A 26,157-nucleotide genomic window follows, 5' to 3' on the forward strand; every position below is an offset into this window, starting at 1 on the left:
CCAATTCCATGAAATGTTGACAGTACAACAGACGGTATGAGAAGCACTGTCATGAGAAAGTTACATAAAGCTAATTGGAGAATAAATCGGTTTGAGATAGACAACATGGAGGGTTTTCGTACAAATACGACGAAAATGAGAACATTACCCATAAACGCAGCTGTAAGAATACAGACTAGTGTGATGACTCTGAATATAGTTATTCCGCTATAATCGTTGCGTTGGATGGACGTGAAGTTTACATGTAATGATTGGTTAGAAACAAAATTGACTTGTCCAAGCTCCATTGTCACTGACCATGCTGACGTTGTCTCTGCAAGCTAAAGGAACATCTTATTATGTATCTCAAGAACACGAAGAATGACCGCACGTACTGCAGTGCGATGTCGACAAATTCAACTGTGACTCTGTCACCCGTCTTCTTATATATAGAGATCTTCTAAATCTGCTCATCAGATACAATATAGGTTACATAGATATACAGAGCTCGAGATTGCAACTAAGCAATGAAAATACTGGTTTCTATATTAGATATAAAACAAAAAGGAAATTTTATTCTTGTATGAATGTACAGAAATAGACTTCCTGAAATAGACTTCCTGATAAACTAATGAAACCCATTTTTAATCTGAATCCAGCCATTTTTGTCTTTCTGAGCCATTTTTGTCTTTCTGGGAACGCAGTGAGGGGTGAATTCGCTAGAATGAATACAATATTGTTATCTCCTTAATGCTTGTCGCTAGAGAAGTGGATACAGAAGCTTCAAAATCAAGCATAACGATGCGTTACTCCTGAATGAAGAAAAAACATTTTAGATTAAGAAAATTACCGATAAGTTATTACAATGCGGGTGAAATCGTCTAAGGTGCCCTATAAATACTTGTGTCCGCCATTGTAGACTATAATAATAGTAATATATATTGAGCCAGAAAAGAAACTTATAATTTTTCACAAGGTCATATCTTAAAATCCTGTCCATCAAATTCAACCAAAATTACACACAAGATTTCCTCAATACTCTACTCTAAACACATGTCAGTAACCAGCAGTTGTCCAACTGACACAACAGCAAAATGCACTGATATGGAACAGCTTCCTGGACCACATTCACAGCCCAATAATTGGCACCCAGCACAAATGGAGTGTGTTGAACAAAATAATTTCAACTGATGTAACTGAGAGGTATAACAATGGCAAAATACACATTCTGTATGAAGTTAATTGATCGTAGATATTATATGTCAGGTTATCAACATAAATATAGTATTTGAGACATGATACACAGTGTCATCGCCTCGATGTCTTCATGGCAGAAATCCCCATGATGGTAGATCGAATCCACTAGTTCTTTAACAGCCACACATGGCCATTTTGTTCCCACCTGTTTAATAGTTTTCAGACTATGGGCCGAGGGACTTCCGACTAAGGCTATTGACAACACTGACCGCTGTAGAGGTCAGTGATTGACAAAAGCCTGGTACGTTTCTTCCCCACTACGCATGCACGGCAGCCCCTCATCTGCTCGAAGGACTCATTTTGTTGCTCTGCGCATATAAAATACGAATTTCTGTCAGTTTTTGTTCTTTCAACACATATATTTAAGTGCAAGTCTTACAATTGGTTTTTATAGAAACCAAAAATAACGGGAAATATCCATCATTTTCTTCTCCGGTATTCAAAGATCTGTCGTCTGAATATCAAATAGCAGATACGCCATTCTACGCCATGCACAAGTCGGCTAGCCCAATTCCCCTAGCCCATCTAGAAAACACTAGAGCGTGAGCGGTTATTTAAAATCACCTCATTGCAACCATGTGGTCTAATCATTAGGATTCAATAGAGACAGTGAGACACTGCTTAATTTATCCCCCCGCCCCTCACAATAGGATTTTTATTCTGTTTAGTGGTTACTAACAATAGGGTAGCTATCATTGATTAGGAGCGAATTGGAAAGGCAACTCTATTTTGAAACCAGTGATTAGTGGTGTGATAGCAGATACACGTGATTCGATACAGAGCGTATTTCTATTGGTTAGTTTTCCGCCTGTACTAAAATCATTATTTACTTGGTGTTGACGCTGTGCGATATGATCCAACCAGATATGGGAGTCCGTAGGTCCATTGTTCCTTGGATTTGCGATTTCCTCCGCAACCGTCAACAGTGTGTCAGATACAACAGTGTACTTTCAGATTATTCAACTCTGCATGGTGGTGTACCCCAGGGTACAAAATTTGGCCCAATTGGGTTTCAAATTCTTATAAATGAAGCTGCCCAAGAAGCTGGTAGTCGCTGTTGGAAATATGTTAATGACTTGACATTTGCTGAGAATTTTTCCGGTGGTTGTGCTAGTTCACTTCAGGATGATCTTGATCAGTTCTCAGAGTGGGCTAGTGACAGCCACCTGAAATTGAATCCCAGCAAGTGTCAAGCCATGCAAATTGCTTTTTCTAATCCATTGCCACCGCATCGCGACTTAAGAATTGGGACTGAACCACTATCATACGTCACCGAAGCCAAAGTTCTTGGTTTGTGGCTACAGAACAACCTTAAATGAAATGTCCAGATGGACGCGATGTTAAAAAAGGCTAATTCCCGGTTGTTCATGCTACGAACCTTGAAACGCTTTGGTTTCTCCACTCAAGAGCTTGGTGTCGTATATAGTGGATATGTCAGGCCAATTCTTGCATACTGCAGTTACTGTCCGTTTTCCTATACACAATACACAGTGCTCTTTCCCATTGACGCGTGACCCTACAAATAGCCCTACGTTAAAAGTATGGGGATATGACTAGTTAACGTCGCTGTGTGAAAAATAAGCGGCCAATATTAAAAGTACTCTTCTAAAGTTCTAGAAAATATAGTTTTTAACATGTCCTAAATTTTTAGCTAATTTAGATGTTTGGAAATATTCGTACTTTGGTGTTTTAGTTAATGTTATAGGTAATAGTACATTGCCTAGTTAACGTCGCTGTGTGAAAAATAACCGGCCAATATTAAAAGTACTCTTCTAAAATTCTAGACAATATAGTTTTGTAACATGTCCTAAATTTTTAGCTAATTTAGGTGTTTGGAGAGGGTCGTACTTTTGTGTTTTAGGAAGGATATGTAAACGACAGATAACACCAAAAATATGAAGAAATTATTTCCAAACCGTGTTAAGTCAACAATCATTATGTTGCTCATTTTCAAGAATGCTGGTTTACAAAAAGCACGCCATTGTCTCATTTCGTGAACAAAAGTACACATACCATTGTTTCCTTTCGTTTCCTTTATAATCGGTTACCCAACTGAAGCTATAATACGCAAACTTTATTACGATATCGCACATGAAAACAGTCACATGTGCACAGCCAGAGAAGATCCGATTGGCTGTTTCAATGAGTGTTATCTTGGTTTAATAGCTTTTAATGGGGTTAAGTCCTGCAAAGGTCGAGATGAATTCTACTGTAGACATGACTGCATCATGCGGAGTACGCTGATGTGGTGTGGCATTCTGGTATCTCTGCTAAACAGAGCAATGAAATAGAAGCCATTCAAAAACGTGCATGCAGAACAATCCTGGGTCGGCACTATTTATCCTATAGTGATGCGCTTAAAGTTTGTAAGCTTGACACCCTTTCTGGTAGGAGGGAGGAGCACTGTCTTAGGTTCGCCGAAGGGCTTGCCAAAACTGATCGAACAAGTTCTCTCATCCCTCCTACCAGAAAGGAGTGTCATGGCCGTTCTTTGCGTAACAGTAATAATTTTTCTCAGTTTAGGACCAGGACTAATCGTTTCAGAAATAGTCCTCTTCCCTTTTTTGTTGATATTCTTAATAAATAAGTTTTTTCTTTGCCACCCAGAGTTGTTCTGCATGCTATTCTTTTCTATGCTAAACTTTTCATGTCATTTTATAATGTTAAAAAGTGCAATATTAAGATAAATGTTTTTACTGTGACTTTTATATGCAATTTTCTTAAATAATGTAATTCAAATTGTATATTTTTGTGTGTTTCTTATCATGTGCAATTTTTTGCTTAAATATTTAATTCTGATTGTTTTTATATGTGTATTTTTATATTGTAATTTATTGTATGTAATTTGGCCCACGGGCCACGAATTTGCAATTAAATAATATCAATCAATCTTTCTTAATAAAGCTGAATCGCTGGACAACGAGCGATTGATTGACCAATGACCAACTCAACAAAAAGCGCTAAACTAATCGCTCGTCGCTCAACGATGGAGTATAAATTCAGCTTTATTCTGGTTGGATCATATCGCACAGCGTCAACACCAAGTAAATAATGATTTTAGTACAGGCGGAAAACTAACCAATAGAAATACGGCCCTGTATCGTATCACGTGTATCTGCTATCACACCATTAATCACTGGTTTCAAAATAGAGTTGCCTTTCCAATTCCTAGCTGAATTTATACTCCATCGCTGAACAACGAGCGATTGATTGACCAATGACCAACTCAACAAAAAGCGCTAAACTAATCGCTCGTCGCTCAACGAGGGAGTATAAATTCAGCTTTAAAAAGGCAGTTTTGACAATTATGTTATTATCATCATCTAACCAAGTTTGCTATTACTGAAGTACTCTGAAGTTACTCGTATAGTTGCAATGTTGTGAGGTTTCCCATAAATATCTTCTTATATTTTCTTATTAATTGCTCTTTGCTCCGTAAAAATGCCTGTATCTCAATATCGATCACATCACGTCACTATTTGCCCATTTTACTTTGGTCTAGTCACCACGTGTAATTTGAATTGAACAAAATAGTTCGAATGCACTCGTTGTACTCATTTCGCCATTATCATTTAAACTGGTAATTTATACTGATATAACGAAGTGATTAGGTACACATTGGATATATTTTATACACGACAAGACAATAAGACAATATCAAAATAAATCACTAGTAGTATAATCGTGCGATTTGAATTTATATAAAGGTACAATGTTAAAACAATAATTACACTCATAATATGATTCAATTCAGTAGGTATATTAGGTGCCCATACAATTCAGTCAAAAATCATCATCATTTTTGTATGAAAATGGCAATTTTGTTATTTCTGAAATAAAAACACGAATTAGTAAATTTGTCTCAAAAACGAATTGCGCGCGGCCTGCAGGAAATAAGCTTACGTCTTAGGCTTGTGTATACGTATGTAAGGCACAGTTCATTCTTTTTAGGACCTTTTAAGGACACAATAGACAAACACAATCTAAACGATTTCGAGTCTTAATACCCCTAGACCACACATGCATATTCAATGGACAATATGCCAGTAATATGATTATCGTTTAAAATTACGAGTCTAATTGTAATGATACAATCTTTTTGTCTTCTGGACAGTACAAATGTTAATCGCAGATGCAAGATGCACCAGAAATTCAATCTAGAAGATCCAATCTTAGATGCCAAAGTTTGTTGATGGGCATGATGGTGGAGGAGGTACCATGGAACTTCTTCTTAGCTGACTTTTCTTCAAACTATCCTTGTCACCCAATCTTTGTTTTAATCCATTTGAGTCGCATCTCTTTACCCAACATCTGCAAACTCCCAATGGCGCCAAGGCGTGGTGACGCATAGATGCATTGCGGAAAACGTAAATATATGGATTAATGACGCAGCTACAGAACGCCAACCATAATGAAATCCATTGCCAGTTTGGTCCTACTGTACCAACCTCAAACGACTCCATGGTGATAACTAGAAAGAATGGTAACCATGTTATTAAGAATGTGAACATAAGCACCATACCACTTTTAGCCGTTTTCCATTCATCATCAACATGCATTCGAAGAAGTTTCTTTGGTCCTGCCTCTACGTCTGATTTGTGCATTTGCTCAATAACGCTGGGTCTGACAGAACCATTGCTGAACCTTCTTATAAACTCAGTGCTGGATCTTCTAATTTTGTTATATTTAAACTTAAGACATTTACGAAGCGAGTAACAGGTTGCAAAGTTGTTTTTGTCAAGTGCCACCCATCTATGCTTGTCTCGTGCTAGTAAGGTTCGGGCTGCAGAGTATATGCGATAATATGCAAAACTCATGATAGAAAGTGGAATTACAAAACCAAAGATGGTAAAAAATAAGCTATATATAAAAGGAAAACTGTAATTGTCTCGTGTTTTAATGGTGCACGCGTAGTTATTTGGTTGGTACCCAATGAAATCCCAATAAATTATCTGCGGTAATGCCAAAATGACCGCAATTAACCATACAACAAGTATCATGACATAGCTTCGCACGCTGGTCATAATTTCATAGTATCGTAATGGTTTTATAATCGCTACATACCGATCCACTGTTATCATAACTAGAGTAAAGATGATAGCGGATATGAGAAGAACAAAAAGGAGCCAAATTCCAACGCACCAAACGCGTGAGAACACCCAATTCTCATGAAATGTTGACAGTACAACAGACGGTATGAGAAGCACTGTCATGAGAAAGTTACAAACAGCTAATTGGAGAATAAATCGGTTCGAGATAGACAACATGGAGGGTTTTCGTACAAATACGACGAAAATGAGAGCATTACCCATAAACGCAGCTGCAAGAATACAGATTAGTGTGATGAGCCTGAATAAAGTTATTCCGCCAGAATCGTTGCGTTGGATGGACGTGAAGTTTACATGTAATGATTGGTTAGAAACAAAATTGACTTGTCCAAGCTCCATTGTCACTGACGTTGTCTCTGCAAGCTAAGGAACATCTTGTATCATACGAACATACAGAATGACCACACTGCAGGGTGATGTTGTCGAATTAAACTGTGACTCTGTCAATCGTCTTCTTATATGGAGATCTTCTAAATCTGCTCGTCAGAAGGAAACCATACAAATATAGGTTACAAGAAATGAGGTTGCAAAAATCACGCAAATGAAAATTCTATCAAACCAAAAAGAAATGTTATGGCTTCGTGTATGAACGTATAAAACGGACATCTTGATAAATTATGAAACCTACTGTTTGTCTGAATCCATCCAAGTTCGTCTTTCTGGGAATGAAGTGATGGACGAATGTGCTAGAATAAAATATTATTTATCTCCTCAATACCTATCGCTAGAAAAGTGGCGAAAATTAATTTTAATTGAGGCTAAGCTGCAGTTAAAACTTTAATGCAGAGGTTGTAATGGGTTATTATTTATTATATCATTTCATTTAAGGACTCGGAAAGCGACGTTATCACGCATTTTTGTGGGACCTGAGAGCACATCAGACATATCGAATTGCATTCTGAATACGAGAAATGGCCTAGTGATATCAAATTTTTATCAAATCGCAATATAATACAAATTTTTGATATTTAACCCAAGAACTAGCGAGCCATAATTTGTAACACGGACTACGAACAGTGGCGGGGCCAGGAATATTTTTTCGGGGGGGGGGCTCTTCTATCCAGTGACAGCAAAATTAGTACGATCATTCCCCAAATAATGTGGCTATGATGTAATCATGTGAGGGCGCCCGTGCAAAATTGCGAAATTCTAGGCTATGTATTAAAAGCTATTAAAGTATAGAAAAAAATTGATTTTCGGCAAACAAATTCTATTAAAATGCGATTTTCACCAAATTTTCTCATAACTTAAAAGGAAATGACTATTTTCGCCTAACTAACAAGTAAAAAGTCAGTAGCTCTTGGGAAAAAAATCCACAAGAGCGAGATGAAAATCATTGGGCCCTTACCAACCCCCTCCTCCCTGTATCTTTAATGGCCGGTCATACCCCCGGCTAAAGTGCTAGGGTAAACATTTTATCACTAAAATTAGCGCAAAGGATGGATGGATCTACGATTCGCTTAGGCCATTTTTTTTTCTCTTTGTCATTGTTCCACGCAGGAATACACGTGCGTTTCGTGAAACAATGCGAAGACTTTCAAGTGACAATCGTCTCTTTTTACATTAATCAACAATTTCCTCGTCAACTTCCTCAGTCCATTGGTTGAGATCAGCATTGCATAATCTTAAATTACTCTTTAAAGTGTTTACCTCTTTCGTTGTTCCACGCACGCCTACACGTGCGTTATGAAATTGAATTTACACAATTTCGTACAACAATGCGAAGACTTTCAAGTAAATTTTCACGTGTTTTAAGCGTGGCGGAGATTGAAACTAAAATGTTTCAATTTTAATTACTTTGCCAATGTCAGTGATTTTGTAAACAATTACTCTGCCTCTTTTTACACTAAAGGCCTATTCAGTGATTTGCTCATCTGAAGGATCGTAAAAAAATCATCAATATCTTTGTTGGTGTCATAGATGTGCTGACATAGCCTGCTAGTGGCTAAACCAAAAGCCGAGTATTACAGACAAAATAATACATTTTACATTAATCTGTAGATTCTCTCTACTTAAAGTCATAATGTACGATCTTTTTTCAGAATTTACCTTTATTTTTTTCAAAACCGATTTTTTAGCATATTTGTAATACTTACACATGTTCTAACTTAAATCTATGAGCAAACTGTCAAATTTGTCCTATTTGTAGTAAAACGGGACGATGTTCTGTTGGTCCGACATAAAGTCATAATTTTTTAGATTATGACTTTATGTCGGCCACGATCGCAAACCGTAGTTTCCTACAAAACTAGCTTGGTTACGCTCCCTCCACATGTGGAGGGAGCGTAACCAAACTGGCCGCGTAGGAGACTAACTCTGAGGCCGCACTCGCTGTCCTAATCCAAATAGTGCGGCGAGATGTTTCGAGTGATAGAGGTGAAGTTTATGATGTTGTTTCTTTGCAAATTCCCAATGTTTTTCACGTCCAAATGTATTGGGAACTTTCATAATGATTGCATATTATCATTTTAGAAGAAAAAAAGAAAAATTAAAAAATTAAAAAGATCGTACATTAAGGCTTTAAGTATAGAAATTAGCTACATGTATTTGAGTGGGGCGTCAACTTCGTCAATACTGCTATTTTCCTTGTTTCTCATTTTGTCATTTCAAAAATATCCAATGGCAATTTTAATGATTTATCATTCACTTTTAGACAATTTATAAACAATTGAATTTTTTTACAGTTTCGCTGGGATCACTGAATAGGCCATTAATCGTCAATTTCCTCTGTTGGTCGGGACTCAGAAGCCACCATATTTTTGTCCCGGATTTTTGTTTTGATGTTCTCAACTTCTGATGTAAACCCCCGAATAAATAAGTTGTATGATTCTACTTGAAATATGGATTTCTGAGTGAATGAATGAATTTTTTAGTCGAAATAAACTTGATGTGATTTAAGCTATTATGTGATCATGAAAATGAAGTGCATTGTAGGGAAACTTACAGCAAATTCTCGAATTTTAATTCAGATAAATATATATTTGTGACACATTTGAGCAAAATCAGGCAGAATTGGGTAGTCACATATTATATAATTTACTTTATAGATTACAATTCGCAAAAACATCATGCTCCTTAAGATATCACGCCACTAAATTAGGTCCAACCCTTCATGACTAAAAAATAACAATAGTGTTTTCATTCGCAGAAACACACCTAAAAACAAACAAAAAAGTTTGCAGTGCGGTTGTTTGAAGTAATGTTAAACTGTCGAACAATGATGGCGCTATTTATCTTAAATTTTGTTTACATCTGTACAAGGGTAGACACTTGTATAATGGTATTAGAACAAATAACATTATACTAACAAATGATTAGATATTTTCAAAAAAAAACCCTTTTTATCATGAAATGTAAGGAATAAGTCATATTGTTTGGCTAATTTGAATTTAAAATATACGTAAATAGTGCCCTCAATTTGCACACAAATATAGTTTATAGAATAAAAATTACCAGAAAAAATAGAAAAAGATGAATAATTTGATATTAAAACAAAACTTTATCTTTAAAATTGCTTTAAAATATAATAGTGTGATAGCTGTTGTTATTGTCCAGTTCTAGAATTAAACATTATATACTATTTTCATAAAATAAAAAAAATGATAATAGTTGTAATAGCAATGCTTTGAGGATAGATTTCTCAAAATAAGAATAAAAAGATTAAAATTGTTAAAATTCTGAAATTTGAGGCAGTTTTTTCTTCTAATTTACCAAAAAAATCGGGTGGATCACAAAATAATCACAAATCTTTTGAATGCACTGATCAGGAAGTTTTAACCATGAGAAAAAAGCGCAGTGATTTATAGGGCGCTACGCACAACACCTAGACGTTGATCCACAAGCCTCAGCACACTTACTTTACAGGGAGGACGGGGACTTCCCGGGGGCTCTCGACTTTGGCAGTGATGGGGGATGTGCAGACACGAGTTTGACACTAGAGATTTTTCGGTGAAAGATTTGCAAGAAAAAAGGGGCCATTGTGTAAGGAGGGGTCTTTCTGTGAGAAACACACAATTTTCAAAACGTTACCCAAATTTGAAATTTGATGGCGTTTATACATTTAAAAAAATATGGGGTTATTCAGTGAGAGATTAACGTAAATTTGTTTAAAAACCTTTAATAGGTAGTCTTTTGGTGATGGTGACAGTAAATCAAAAAGGGGATCATTGGGTTTAAGAGAATTGAAGACTGGGCCAAATGAACATCCCCGTCACCCTTTTTAGCGAGTGTCTATACGAACCGGCCTTTCACATTAAAAGATACGGAAGTTAATTAGGTGGAGTTCGCTCCTTACCGCTTGCTATACTATTATCATTCTTTTAGCTTCATTTGGAAACCATTCCATCGGGAACAGATTTAGAAGTAATTTCGAATTAAGACGTAACATAATCGGTTCATCGCAATATCTCAAAATAGGTTTTTACGCTTGGTATTCATATTATAAATTGCAAGAAAATAGATTCTAAAAATCGTTTGCTCACAATTGTAATAGCGTTGGGAAGTATAGAAGCTTATAGCAGCTTATAGCTGAAGAAAATGTACACCAGAAAGCGGGTATGGGTGTAAGCCTCTATGATAATTTGAACTTTCGCAGTCATAAAAAAACATATTTTGTTGAATCAATAACACTATAGACGAATCCAAGTAGCCATGTCATGGTCAGGATTTTGTCGGACATCTTTGGGTAGCCGCTAGCACCAACCTGGTGTTTTGAGCGTCCAATTGTGCAAATAAAAGCCGCCTAACACCCAAGGGGGTGACACTAAACTCACGGTTGTTCTATTAGCCACGCAAAATCTATGAAAAATTCAGCTGGTTTACTAGCTAGAAAGTGAGGCCAGTTATCGATCCGTTATAGCTCGTTATGAATAATTCATGTTCGACCCCTTGGATCATGTTGATTGAGTTTGGCAAATAACAACGTTGTTAGTTTTGCGAACTTTGCCTGTTCAATGAGAGTATAGCGCGCCCCAATACATCTGGGCACAAACCAGGCGAAAACGATCCAGTTTAATGAAATGGCGGACGGGTATTCCCATCAGGCACCAGTGATATGTTTTTTCAAAGAGAGTCTACTAATTTGATATGAAATGACATTTTGCAATAGCAAAGTCAAAATTAGGACTTGCTGTCAATAATATGAAGGAAATATGTGACAGAGGCATAAGGTGTGAAATACAAGTAGTATTTAAGTTATAATAACCTTTGATACCCGACCTGACCTTCCATCATGGCGCCTTATTCGTCTTATGTATTTCTATTATGCTCTCAAGTAAAATAAAATACCAATCTGCACTGAGCAGACAATGTTACTTAGCTCCCAGCATGAATTATTGATTTTATACGGAGGTAAAGAAATGCACAGTGTATGTGCATGATGTGCAAGCATACTCCAAATATTTACGGTAAATCTGAATAGTGGTCATATGTTGACATATCATGTGTTCGGGAAATCACGTGGCAACATTTTAAGATTTCAGGCTTGTTTACTAGTTAATTGCCATTTGTACTCTTTATTATTTATCTTTGTTAATTAACATATATTTTAAATGCTGATAAATCGTGGTTGGTTGCCAATGATATCTGTTAAATTCAATGTTTTATGAATATAATTCTACCACGCAGAGGGGGTCACGCAGCAGAATTTCACATCACCTGACTTAGCTAGATTTCGAAGCACTGCTCTTCAAATTCATGTAAATTTCAAAGTTTATACATTTAATATATTTAATATGATACTAATTTTTTGTTATAACCAACTGGTACACGAGATATACTAGCTTATTACATATACAGAAAGGTGATTATCAGCCTTCACTCAGCAAATTGACATGCCCGGCATATGCAGCCATTCCCCGTCTGGATAACATGACTGTCGCCCTCAATACGTCTGGGCACAAATTTAAATAACAATACGCTATTTACATATCAATGCGGCCTCATGCTAATTAAAGCTGCCCCATCCAGGAGTTCATCTATGCTAACACCTAGAAAAGATGCAAGGACGAGGAGGGTTAATAGAATAATAGCTAATAATATATATAATGGAGATAATCCCGTCGCATCTATTCATATACATAGTCCTTTTGTTCGCAAGTACATCAATGCATAGATACCGCGTATAGTTAATCCGATTATTATGTCACTTCAACAACGAATAGACCATGCTGTGTGTTTTGTCGAAGGAACTGTATTGTGTTATTCTTTTGTCTGCCTGTGTTTTCGCGGAAGGTGTAAAACGGGTGATGGAATGCAGTTTAAAATTTCCGCCAAGGCCGAATCATTTCACATTTTGAGTACATTGTAGCCGACGGCTACCCAACTAAAGGCTGCTAGTCAGGTGTAGGAATGCGTGTATTTGGATTCGTCTATATAGCTACGTATATGTTGTTTGAATCTAGGTTAAATCTGTTTCAAAGTATTCCTTGGTTTAAATTGCGCTTTGTTGGTATCTAAAGGTATTAATGACATTTTCACATTAAAGGCCCATTCAGTGATCCCAGCGAAAGTATCAAAACATTTTGTATATTAAACTGTCTAACAGTGAAGGATAGGTTATTAAAATTGTCATTAAATATTTTTGAAACCAAACATTTGGCAACAAACAGCAGTATTGACAAAGTTGACACCCCATTCAAATACATTAAGATAATTTCTCTACTCAAGTACAGAAATCACAGATTAATGTAAAATGCTTTATACGTGTTCATGTTCAGTTGGCTTCAAACAGGGGTATGTATTGCAATACCGTAGAATTCCATCTACAAGCATACACTAGTACTAGTATGCCTCAAATGATTTTTTTTCCACGAAGGAGACGAAAAGCAGACACCCTTCACAAAACATTACAATACACTGGTCTTACAACAATACTTGTTTGTAGAGTAGCATGTATCAGTAACATAGTTGCTTAAGGGCGTCTGCTTTTCGTCCCTTTCGTGAAAAAAAAATCACTTATTTTAGAAGCATACTTGTTTCTTTGTTTACCCAGGTTGGTCCGTGAGGAACACATGCTAATCCATGGAAACCCATGGACCGTTCCAAGCTCATACAAATGCACAAGCCTGGATAGCCAGTGTAGGCTAATATATGCATGCTGGCCTAGATAGCTTTGATAAACAAAGCAAGAAATGGAAGAAAATAGCTAGGAAAAAGAGAAAAGAGAGAAGGCCACTCCCAAACACAATTGTACAATTTTACTCTTAGCCCTTACTTCGTGAGAAAGGACACTGGAATTCCAATCTCAGGCCCCGATGCAATAGAATTCTATTGAAGTTCACTAATAAGACCGTGTCCTCAAAATATCAAGGTCTTATTATAATACCTCAATGCTTACAAAACATAGGTGTTGTATTCGTAGGTATCGTATGTGCGTATACGTAACATATGTCTGAGTACATTAGTCCAGTAAGTTCTATTTGTGGGATTTAACCACTTCAGATAATTAAAGACAAATGTCAATGTATTCCATCTAAAAGAAAAATCACGATTCTTGTATTTGGTTTCCTTTTGCCATGGGAATTATTTTGTTTTGGGAATACTAACGACGGTCAAGTCAAAGGAATCCAAAAATGTTTTTACTTAATTAAAAACAAAAAAGAAGCCATGTAATGGCCTACTCTATATCATGATATACAAATATATTTATACTCACACCCACCACATCCACATAAGCAATATAATTATGCTTGTGCGTACGAGCGTGCGATCGAAAGGGTGTGGTGTGTATGTAAAGTGTTAATTTTTTGGGGGGAGAGGGGTGTAGGGTGTGTGAATCACCGCCAAACGCGGGAAGTGAATAGTGATATAAACATTCAAAACAGGGACCCTCGGGATTCAGGAACCGTCCCCATTTTATGCAATGGGCTGCAAATAACACAAAATACAAAATTGAGAGTGCGTCCCCTATCGGTGATTGAAAAATACAGCCCGGTTGATAGGCTGAATGTGAAGGTCGGGAAGTAACGTCGCGGGGCGGGCAGTTTGATGTGATTATTATCATTTGAACAAAAATCCTATAATTTGCAATTCTAGTCTTGGGGAATACCAAAAGCTTTCATGCATAATATTTAATGTTTTAATGTTGAATTTCCTCTCTGTATAAGATTATTCATCTGTTTTTGAGGTAATTTTTATTCTATTGTTCATAAGTGTGGAAATTGAGGCCGTTTTTAATGTATATTTTAATTGTAATTTAGCCAAATAATGCGAGTTATTCTTTCATTTCATGATAACAATTATTTTGACAAATTTCTTTTTTTTAGTTATTAATTTTCGGATGTTTTCATAACAGTATACCCGGGCAGTATACAAGTGTCTACTCCTTGTTAATATGCAATCACAATATAAGATATATAGCGCCACCAGTGTTCACATTTGGTTATTAATAACTCCAGTTCTACAGGCATCAAACAACCGTGCGGTGCGTTGGGGGTGGTTGGGTGTGTGTAGCAGTGCATTTGCTTGAGCCTTCTTTTGTCTGTTTGTTTATATAATTATAATACGGGTATTTATGGGGTTGTCTACGCGAAATGGTAGGCATACTCGTAGGTATACGTTAAAGCCATATCTGTAGCCAAAGAAGAAATAATAATGGCAATAAACCTGTGTTATAAAACTGAACATCGTGGAATCTCATCTCATAATGCGATGCAAGTGTTTAGGCTTATTCAGTGATCCTAGCAAAATGTAACAAAATTGAGTATTAAAATTCCCTAAAAGTGAAGGGTAAGTCCTTAAAATTGTTATTATGTACTTTTGAAATGAAAACTTTGGCAAAAACAAAACAATAACAACAAACAAACAAAAAACCCACAAAAAAGCAAAACCAGCAGTATTGGCAAAGTTGAGCCCCATTGAAATACACGTAGCTTAAGTATAGAAATTATAAATTCATGTAAAATGTCATATTTGGTCTTTAATGTATGGCTTTCGGCTTAAAAAACTAAACTAACAAAAGTGCCAATATCTGATTTTTACGATCCTCCTGAAGAACAAATCACTGAAACCTTTAACTACGGAAACATGTTGCTTACTGTACATATAGGGTTTAAAAGCAAAAGCTTTTGGGGTTCATAGCTAAAATAATTAAACTTGCCCAGGAAGATCATTCTGGGACACCCTGTATCTGATATAGGGTAAAAACGCAAAAGCTTTTGGGATTTATAGCTAAAGTAATTAAAACTTGCCCAGTGAAGTTCATTCTGAGACACCCTGTATCCTATAATAGGGTTAAAACGCAATGGAGCTTTTGGCATTTTTCGAAATGGTTATTCAATCTATACCGACAACTTTCGGGAAAATTTGGAATTAATATTCACGCAAAAATATTGCGTTTACACCAAAAAATAGAAAATAAAGTGAGGGGGCTCAAAAAAGGGGACTTATACAATTTGACTGTTCAGTGCCAGAAGTGGATAAGTGCAATAGCTGCCCTGTGAACATTTGGCAATTTACAGACCATATGTTATACTCATAGTAGATACACATGGCAGCTATGGACTTACCCACTTCTGGCACTGACAAATATATAACACATTTCTTGACCTTTCTGGACTAATTTGCTTTGGATCTGTGTATGCAGACGGGGGGAGGATCAACCGAGATAGGGGTCAAAATTTGACTTTTTCATTTTTGAAAATGCTTCCAAATGCGAAATAGCCGGAAAAAAATTACCGAAAATATCTATTAATTTGTAGCTTTTAAAGGTAATATTACACAAGTATGTCTGTAAAAAAGTATTTAATAACACGATAATTTACTGCTTTTAAAGGACATCAAACAGGGAAATGTTATAAACCTCTACAAAATCATGTACAAAACCCCATAAAATGCTGGTGACTTTGTAACCAGCGGCCCGTGTGGTCGTCCCGTATCAAAAGTGATCTGATGCGATCGCAATTTGTGAGGGAAATCGTGATTCGAAGGAACTGGGACTGTTCTGCGTAAGTCACCTTGTTCATCGTATATGTGACTGGACGCGGCGAATCAGCCGTAAAGTCGGCCCCGGTCAATTTTGTTTTATTTCGTGTTTAGAAAATATATACCATAAGCTTTAAAATGGTATATCATTTGACTTCAAACGATATCCAAAAGCGGGGTTATGATTTGTTGAACTCTGTTCCTTCGACAAAATTGTATTTTTTATCGGTTCTACATGTGTCTCTTTTTCTACATTTCTGGTAATAAATATCCAACAGTCATAATTGGCGGTCATTTCAAATCATCCCCAAGTCAACGAGGTTCAGAAATATCCTCTCATTGTTCATTGTTGATTATACATACCTAGACAAAATACAATGCTTTGTTATCTACCACTTGAACAGGATTTAGCCAAAGCAAACAAAGACAAGAATTATTCTATAATTGATACACCTATGAATACGACTTTCACATACATTTTACACTTTAACTCAGAATACAATTTGCCGAGTTTACGGCTGATTCGCCGCGTCCACTCACATATTTGATCGCTCAGTGATGCTCCCAGATCATTATGATCATCATACTGGTGTAAAACAAGATGTATAAAAGACTGTACTCAAGTCAGTTATTGTTTCATGGCTATAAACTGTCAAATACAAAGCTTGTTTTAAAAATAGCGTGTATAGTAAACTCGGGAGTAAACTATTCAATTATTCATCACGTCCATGCTGATGATGTTTACGCCCACATAATGGATTGGGGTAAGAACACTACTACTGCAGGGTGTCCCTGAAATAACTGCATCGTATGAATTTTGACAACTGACCCTTCCGTTCTTACAATATATGAATTTTAGTGATTGGCACTGCTAATACAGATTTGATATTTGAATCCGTGGAACGGTGTGAAAATGAGATGGTTTAGTAAATCTGTTATACTTCAAGAACGGAGTGGTCAATTGTCCAAATTCAAAAAGTATCTGATAGCTGATTTATTCCTTAACCACATCATTTATTTAGTTTTTTTGTACTTCGGGCATTAACATACCAAACAATTTAAGTTTCTGACAATACAGTTCTTTCAGGGACACCCTGTGCACGAGGCTATTGAGAGAATGTTCTTCAACACCAGTCTGTCTAAATGCAATGAATGTAATAGATAAATTTCACTCGTAATGAATATGCAACAGCCTATGATAAAAGCTGATAAAGCCTACTCAAAATTGGAGCTATCGATCAAGATGATCCCTGATCTTTAATAAAGACGGTATACGTCTAAAAAGAGTATAGAATCAGCACTATGTCATAGGTCTACAAAGTTGCAAAACCACGCCAGATTCCTTACTTTTATTCTCGAGATATTTGAAATTATGTAACAATACCTCAATTTGGCGTGAGATTTTATTGACTGCTTTTTACCACAAATCAGGTAGTGTACATATACTATTGTGTTTATGCCAATGTCATTACGTAATCAAGTATTCAACATCGCTAATACATGTTTGTTTTTAGACCATCCCTCGGGTCCATGGAGAACGACTGGTAATGTAGATTATATAACCCCGTATATAACATTAAATAAACCCGGTACACGGACCCTTCCAATCTGTAGGCAAGTTGCCTTCCACTTCCCAGCATTTCGTAGGAATTCACTTTTACCGATCCTGGGTCAGACGAGGTTTCTATATATCACGTCCGTGGTCTCACTGTCTTGCCGTTTGTGTAAGCGGCTACTTAGCCTGACCAATCAATGTAGATCTCAGCAAGCAAGGCGATATTTTAAGTGGTTTTCATTGATAGTATATTGATCATAACCAACGCGGGCGCAAAATGACAATAGAACTGGGTCATGCATGTTATGTGCCTACCATATTTGAATTGACAATGGGGCGGGGCTATCATAATTGACTCAACAGTCACGTTACATAGCTTGATCATTTTTTGGAAGGGACTTTTCTATTCAAAATGTAACAGTTTCGGATTAGGAGAGCTATTATAAAAATAATAAACAAGTTGGTTTGTAGATTAATTGAGTTTTCGTCGACACACAAGGCTCCAGGAGCACTATAACTTTGTTGCTGATAGTTAGGGCTTAGTGGTGTGTTGCTATAATCTGTGGAGTGCAGGAGAAGGTGGTTTTAGCTCTAATTATTTACCAAGAGATGGAACCGAGACTGTGGGACAGTCTAGTTTGTTTTGAAAGACAAAAGTACAAACTTGTATTTATCAGCGGAGATACACCATAGTTGAGGGAACTTATTGACCATCCCTCGCATTTGTGTGTCTGTGTGTATATGTATATACGTGGGTGCCTTTAGGTGAAACTTCTCAAACTGAACAGCGATTTCAGATTCTGTAATACATGAAGCACCCAGCGCAGGGAAATGTACATTGTTATCGTACTTGTAAATGAAGTTCCAATTAAATTGATTAAAAACAGTCTGTCGCATAATGGTCTCTAAAGAGAGCCAGGTTCAAAATGTACAACTCAATTCTGTTCATCTATAGATGAGTTTAACTATTAAAAATACCATCACATAAGAATGTCCTGATTTTTGAACAGATTGCGTTTGTTTTTGTTATTTATTATTTTAACAGCAACATGTTGGCTTTTTAATTGGAATTTTAAGGATAGTATTAGTATCTTTTTTGAAAATGCCTTCAAAGTTGAATATTAGCCTAATATCTACAGATTTGCCAAATATACCCATTAATTTGTAATTGGTTAAGGTAATAAACGACCAACCTTGTTATAAAACCACAATTTACTGACAGCAATTTCGCTACCATTTTATGGTGTTTTAATACAGATTTACATGGTTATTTTTGCAAAAGTGCTATTATTATTATTATCATTATTATAATTATTATTAGTATTATTATTATTATTATTATCATCATCATCATCATCATCATCATCATCATCATCATCATCATCATCATCATCATCATCATCATCATCATCATCATCATCATCATCATCATTATTATTAGAACTTATTTGTGCGCGTAAACGCAAAAAACAAGCAATTGCATTAAGAAAAGCAACAGTAAAAGAGTACGCATAACATCAAGTTTTCCCGTTTTAAAAGATACACAAACAAAAAACATCATCCGCAAATAAACTCTGAAAAACACGTAAAAAATAGGAAACACCCAACTCAACTTTGCTACTGGCGACCCGGTTGCTTTAAAAGATTTGTTTTTAACAGTGCAGTCGTGAGCCGAAGGATCTGGACCAGTTCTGGTGCAGGTCACGAAACTTAAGCAAGTACGATTTAAAAAACGATGCTCATACATATTTTGATCGCTCAGTGATAATCCAGAGGATGATTTCAGCACTACCCAGCAAGTCTTGCGGTTAGCATAGCTGTGTGAGTGAACATGACACCACTGCCCGCCCACTGCATACACGTGCATGGTTAAATTTGAATTTGGACAGATATATTTACAATAAAAACACCTTCAAAAACCTGGTTGATTTCACATTTTATGTTATCTACAGAAGGTGTGAATTATCCTTTATGCATACATCACTTTAGATCTGAAATCGACCAAGTAATAATGACACACACACAACTCTAAAACAACATCTTTTGCACAGAATTCAATGGGATTTGAAAAGTAAAGTGGCAGTTGAAACTCTAGTGATAACACTTTTACAGTGCATGATGGGGCTTCCTTAAATCATCCTCTGGCGATAATCATGACGAACATAATACTGGTGAATAAAACACGATTGGCTGCATTAATGCTGTATTCAAGTCAGTTATTGCTGGCTATAAACTATAAAATACAAAGCTTGTTTTCAAAAATAACGTCTATAGTAAACTATTCAATTATTCATCATGTTCATGCTGATGTTACGCTGATTGATATTGTAATTCAAGATGCAAATACACTTAGCACTACATGATGTTTACGCCCACGTGATGGGTTGGAGTGAGAACATTACTACTACACGAGGCTATTAAAAGAATGTTTTGAACATCAATTCGTCTAATGACAATGATACAATTATATTGTCTCTGCTTTACAGTTGTTCGTATAAAATCAAAAATTAAACTATTCATTTCAACAATAATCGTTTATATGTCATAATTATCCCCTTTTCAACATTTGACGCACGTTTCGCGGTATTATATATGGGCAGAGGCGAATGAGATGAAATTAAAAAATGTATTTTCCCTGTTTCTCCAGAAGGCAAGCACAAGGCAAGAATCTATTCCATAATCTCAATCTGGTCCATTACACAGCATTCCTACAATAACTCTTCGACATTAAGTTGTCATGAACACTTACTGGTACGTTCTTTGAGAACGCAACGAAAAAAAGTTGTGTTCTTTTAAACCATGTCTTCTGGTAATGGACAAGATGGCGGCGGTGGAACCATCGATGGTCTTCTGAAAGCGCTGGCTCTTCTTTGACTGTAATACATGATCCACACTTGCTGTAAAGCCGATTCTTGACTCATTCTGCGCCCCATACCAAATGGTGCTAAGGCGTGGTGCCTCATAGATGTACTACGGAATACATAGACATAAGGATTGCACGCACAACTACAGAAGGCAAGCCATAGTGACACCCATTCCCAGGTTGGTGATACATGTTGGTCACCACCTAGTACTGATTCAATTGCAATAACAACAAAAAATGGCAACCATGTCACCATAAAAGTGAACAATATAACAAGTCCACTCTTAGCAGTCCGCCACTCGTCACCAACATGAATACGTAGGATTTTACGAAATCCTGCACTTGCGGTGAATCCAGATATGTGTAGTCTCCATGACGACGAGTGGTGTTGATACGTGTTACCATTGTTCCGTGGTCTTTTCTTGGCGCGTAACGCGCGTCTTACAGTCTCTTCATCAGACAATACGTACCATCTGTGTCTATCTCGAGCCACAAGATCTCGAGCGGCGGTGTAGATTCGGTAATAAGCAAATGACATCACGGATAATGGTACAAGAAATCCACATAGAATCAAAAAGATATTATAACCATAGGTAAATATATGATTTGCCCTTGAACCAATGGTACATGAATATCGATATTCATGGTAATTGATGGAATCTTGAACGATGAGCGGTGGTAGTGCGAGTAGTGCGGCAATAAACCAAACAGAAATCAACATCAAATAACTACGTTTACTTGTAATACGCTGGTAATAATGTAACGGTGTTACAACGGCAACATAACGGTCCACTGTAATCATAACAAGAGTAAAAATTGTGGCGGCAAAAAAGAGAACTATAAAGAATCCGGTACAGACGCACCATGCGTGTGAGAATAGCCATTGTTCATGAAGAGTTGTTGCTACTGCAGATGGCATTAACAATACAGTCATACAGAAATTACATAGTGTTAGTTGCAAGATGAATCGATTGGACACCGACAGCAAAGATGGTTTGCGTAAAAATACAACCAGAACTAAAATGTTACCAATGAATGCTGCTACAAGTATCAAAATTAACGTAACCACGCGAAATATAGTAGAAAAACTAAACACGGGATGTTCCTCCAACGGAATGGTCAAGTTAGAAAATGAGTCATTGGTAAAGTTAAGATACATGTTGTTACTAGACATCCAAAGAGTTGTTATATCTTGACAGATTGAATAATGTATCTTGCTCCTTGTAAAGCAGAACGTTTTACAGGCGACATCCGTTTGTAAGAGAATTGTAATGGTGAACAAATTGCGGTGCTGAGGGAGTTCTGATTTTCAAAGAGGTATACGGTAAATCAAAAATCCATTTACTTCTATGCAATACAGGCTCCAAATTTCAAAGGAGACTCCCGTGAGGATGTAAGTGGATGAAATGAATGTGTGGCCATTATAGATGCAGCTCCTGCAAATAGCGATTCTATTATTATAACAATTGCCTAATTTATTTGCGCCGGGTGCATTTAATTTGTAAAACGGCTTTTTGAATCCTTTATAGCGCAACACTTAAGATTCCTATTATTTGTGGTATTCCCATCATACGACGTTTGATGAATATTTCATTATACGGATACATTTTGTTATAAATGTTGAGAGTCAAATTTAACTTCATAACCAGTTGAAGCACCAATTAGACAATATGAAATTCATGTGTTATTCAGGCATTGGCAGACAGAGCGGATATTTTCATAAACACTACTTCGAGATGTTTACACTTCCGCTTCAAAATCGCTTAGGAATTGTCGTAAAGTATTCCGATTTAACTCCCAAAATCCCGATGAAAACCATGAAAACATTCGTCTTTTTGAATTTCAAGCACCAACTTTTACTTGTTGAAAATCCACTTCGCTGCTATTTTACAAACTCAAGTAATATTTTTTTCCTTTTTGTTCACTCTAACAAAATAATTCACTTCATGAGGCTATTTTACAAGAAATAAAATAGTAAATCTGTATTTCGTCCAGGTTATATTTTCGGAAAAATACCACGTAACATCAAGTAAAAACATCTTCCGTCCTCTGGAACATGACAAAGTGGTTAATTTCCTCCAGGAAATAGTTTAACCATCTCATAAGTAGTCTATATTAGCCAGATCCATTTTCTGGATGTAAGCGAGATTTTTTTACAACCCTTGTTAGTATAATATCCTCCTCCTCCATCTACCCATCCTTTGGTCATCACCTGGTCGGTAAAGTACCGTTGTATCATTAAGATAGGTCTCTAAGGTAGATAATGAACGTAGTGATAAAATGAAACACGAGCTTGTTTAAGACTCGCCTGTGACGCGCTATAGTTGGGTTGCCAAACCAGCATTTGGTAGCACAATTGGGCGACTTTTGAAGCTACAGTTTGAGCATCTCGTAATCGGCGGGCTTATAACATGGCGGATTAATATCAATATATTTTATTTTGAAAATTGTCTTGTGACACACAGTGACATCGCCCCGATATCTTCATGGTAAAAATCGCCATGGTAGGTTGAATCCACAGCCACCCATGGCCATTTTATTCGGACCTTATGAGATGCATAATTAGCGAAGTGACCTGACTAAGGCTACTGACAATAACCGGGGTAATTGATTTCTCGCTGTGTGAGTAAGCTTGTATACGACATTGCGGTCAATGGTTACGGTATACTGCCTCCACTGAGTAGTGAGTGCAGCTATAGCCTGCTGCGCTGTAGTCCATATAGGACCAACGCAATATAACATAGAGTTTTGGTCAGATTTTGAGTTCAAAGCGCACGGCCAATTTTCAAAGCGCACGCTAACGACTATCATATCTGTTCAACACGTATTTTCAAGTGTATGAGACCACATCTGGTTTCTTGAGAGATTTTCGTCTGATATCAAAATCGTGCATAGCAATTCACGTGTATCGATCCCGTGTATTCATTTTAGTGTCTCTGCTGCACCAAATAATTATTAGCCAGGCGATGTCGGTGTGTGACATCTCGCTAGAAGCATCGTAAGTTATTAATTGAAGTCCTATAGTTTGTCTACTTTATTTAACACGTAAAATATAGACCATACAGGTCAACTATATCGCTCTTAACGTCGGTCTACATTTCGGCGTAGTGGTAAAAGTATAACGTTTCCCGCCAGTTACGAGCTGATCAAAGTATTAATTCTCTACGATATTTGAACATTTTCTATGCACGATTTTCTGTCCCATAGAATCAATATTTAGGAAAAAAGGGCGACCAACAACAACGGTGGTCGCGACTTTTGGTAGTTTCATGCCCCCATTGAAACAAATGGTTAATAGAAAAATTGGGCGACTTTCAATGATTTGACCCGGGATTTGGGTTGAAATTATGGCAACCCTGCGTAATAGTAGCATACGGATCAGAACAGGTTGGCTTCGAATAAGATACTTTAACCCTCACAATAAGGAGTGTAAATTGCACCTTTATCAGTAAAATTTTATAAAATGTTACAAAATGTATTAAAACATTTCCATGACCGTGCACAATGACGGATAGAAGTGCATATTCAAACACAAAATTATGACAAATATTGGTATATCGTTCTTAAACATTATAATGTTATTTGGTTAAAAAGTTTAAATTTAACTGCATTTTGTACCTTGCTAAATTTAAAACCATCAGGCGGAAAGCATTATTTGTCTTGTAAGATAGGGCGTGCTGCTGCATGTGCACATCTTGGTAAAATAAAACCAACTTGTTGATGCTAGATTTAAACATAAAAAAGCAAATAGGCTATATCTAAAATAGGAGCATCGGAAAGAGTGGTTTGATCGACTATTGCTTGCTATGACAAGCTAACGCGTTTCCTGTACGTAATGGTAACTAAGTTTGACGGTATAATTGGCGTATTGGTCAGTTTGCGTGGCTATGGCTTAGTAAATGTTGTTTCTGTATTATCTAAACGTTAAGTGTTAAGAATACTTAAGTTCGTGAATGTTGTAGCTATTGTAAAAAATTCTCAATTTTTATGATGAGATCTTGAGATGGAGTAATTTTAATTAACCTTATTTGAAAATATTTTGCGGCTCTTGCTTCATTCTTCAACTCTAAGATCGAACATTAAATATGCAAATTAAACATCTTTTTTCGTGTGTGAAGTGGTTGATAGACGAAAACTGAAAACAATGCGAGACAGGAGCTTGTGGTAAATTCTTCCTGGAAGACTTCAGGAATATTTTGGTATATATTTTATTTACTGCTTTGAAATTAAACATTTATTTTATGTGATGTGAAGTGGTTCATAAAACATGATAGAAGAGCATTAAAAAAGAAAACGAGGGAGGGGAGATATTACGAACATGTGTATATCTTGTGATAACTTCTTCCTTTTTTAGTCGTTCAACGTCAAACAATTAGCTTTTTTGAAGTATGGCGGGCACAAACGGAGAGGGCGTACTTTGGTTTTGGGTAATCTTTTGTATGCTTCTCAGCTGACAAGATTACCCAAATCAAAGTACGCCCTTTCCTTTTGTGCCCGCAATATTTCAAAATCACTCAGGTTTTTCACCCGACACGCTAAATTTAGCAAATATCACACCATATCACTTAATGTAATCATAGGGCAATTCTTTTATTAAATCATCTTTATTCATAAAACAAAATAAGCACATAAAAAAACCATTTAGTGTACAGCTTTAGAATGTTAAAATATAAATCCCTTTATTTAATCTTGCGGATCTTGAACAGAAAGGCTAAGCCATTCTCCAACTTTAAGATCGAACATCAACTAGCATCAAATATATAATAATGCATTATTTCTCATCCAAAGATGTGCCATCTACATTTTCACCATACCAATACATATGGGTCCGGTGTTTGCACAACATTTAAAATGTAGGTTGAGTAGACCCCAGTGCGTAGCTCCAGGGATTCGCTCTTCCCTAGCACAATAACATGGGTTGATGCAACGGAAGAATTCAGGAATATCTTTGGTATTTTATTTTATTTACCGCTTGCAAATTAAACATATATATGTGAAGTAGTTGACTAGTTATCTTGGTGTAGATTATTCATCCAGTAGTTCAAAACATTATTTTGTAAATTAAATCTAATACTGGAACTAAGATTTGCAACTCACTTTGCTACGTTGCGTCCGAAAACATCGGACTTCGTCAGGCATCTGATTGAAGATGTTGTGATGACGTCCACTGCATCAAGAAAACTGAACATTTCTTCAACCCTGAGGAAGCGGTTATTCTAGATAAGGAGGAGAAGTGGTTTGAGCGAGGAGCTAGAGAATCCATATGGGAGAGAGTGGAGGAGCCCGCCATTAACAGAAAAGGGGGACTCCGCTTCCAGTTGTCACGTGCATGGGACCCGGCGTTACGAGACATTCCTCGCCGTCTGACGTCACAACATTTGACGTCATCACAACATCTTCAATCAGATGCCTGACGAAGTCCGATGTTTTCGGACGCAACGTAGCAAAGTGAGTTGCAAATCTTAGTTCCAGTA

At 36.6% G+C, this 26,157-nt stretch overlaps 1 protein-coding gene across 1 annotated transcript; it reads right to left on the reverse strand.

The window, feature by feature from the left end:
• Positions 1–20,612: 20,612 nt before the first annotated feature.
• LOC140164113 (G-protein coupled receptor 161-like) lies at positions 20,613–21,842 on the reverse strand. The gene has a single exon (XM_072187358.1). The coding sequence runs from the start codon at positions 21,840–21,842 to the stop codon at positions 20,613–20,615; it is 1,230 nt and encodes a 409-aa protein (XP_072043459.1).
• Positions 21,843–26,157: the final 4,315 nt, after the last annotated feature.

Source organism: Amphiura filiformis, chromosome 11, assembly GCF_039555335.1.
Source record: "Amphiura filiformis chromosome 11, Afil_fr2py, whole genome shotgun sequence".
NCBI classification, from domain to species: Eukaryota; Metazoa; Echinodermata; class Ophiuroidea; order Amphilepidida; family Amphiuridae; genus Amphiura; species Amphiura filiformis.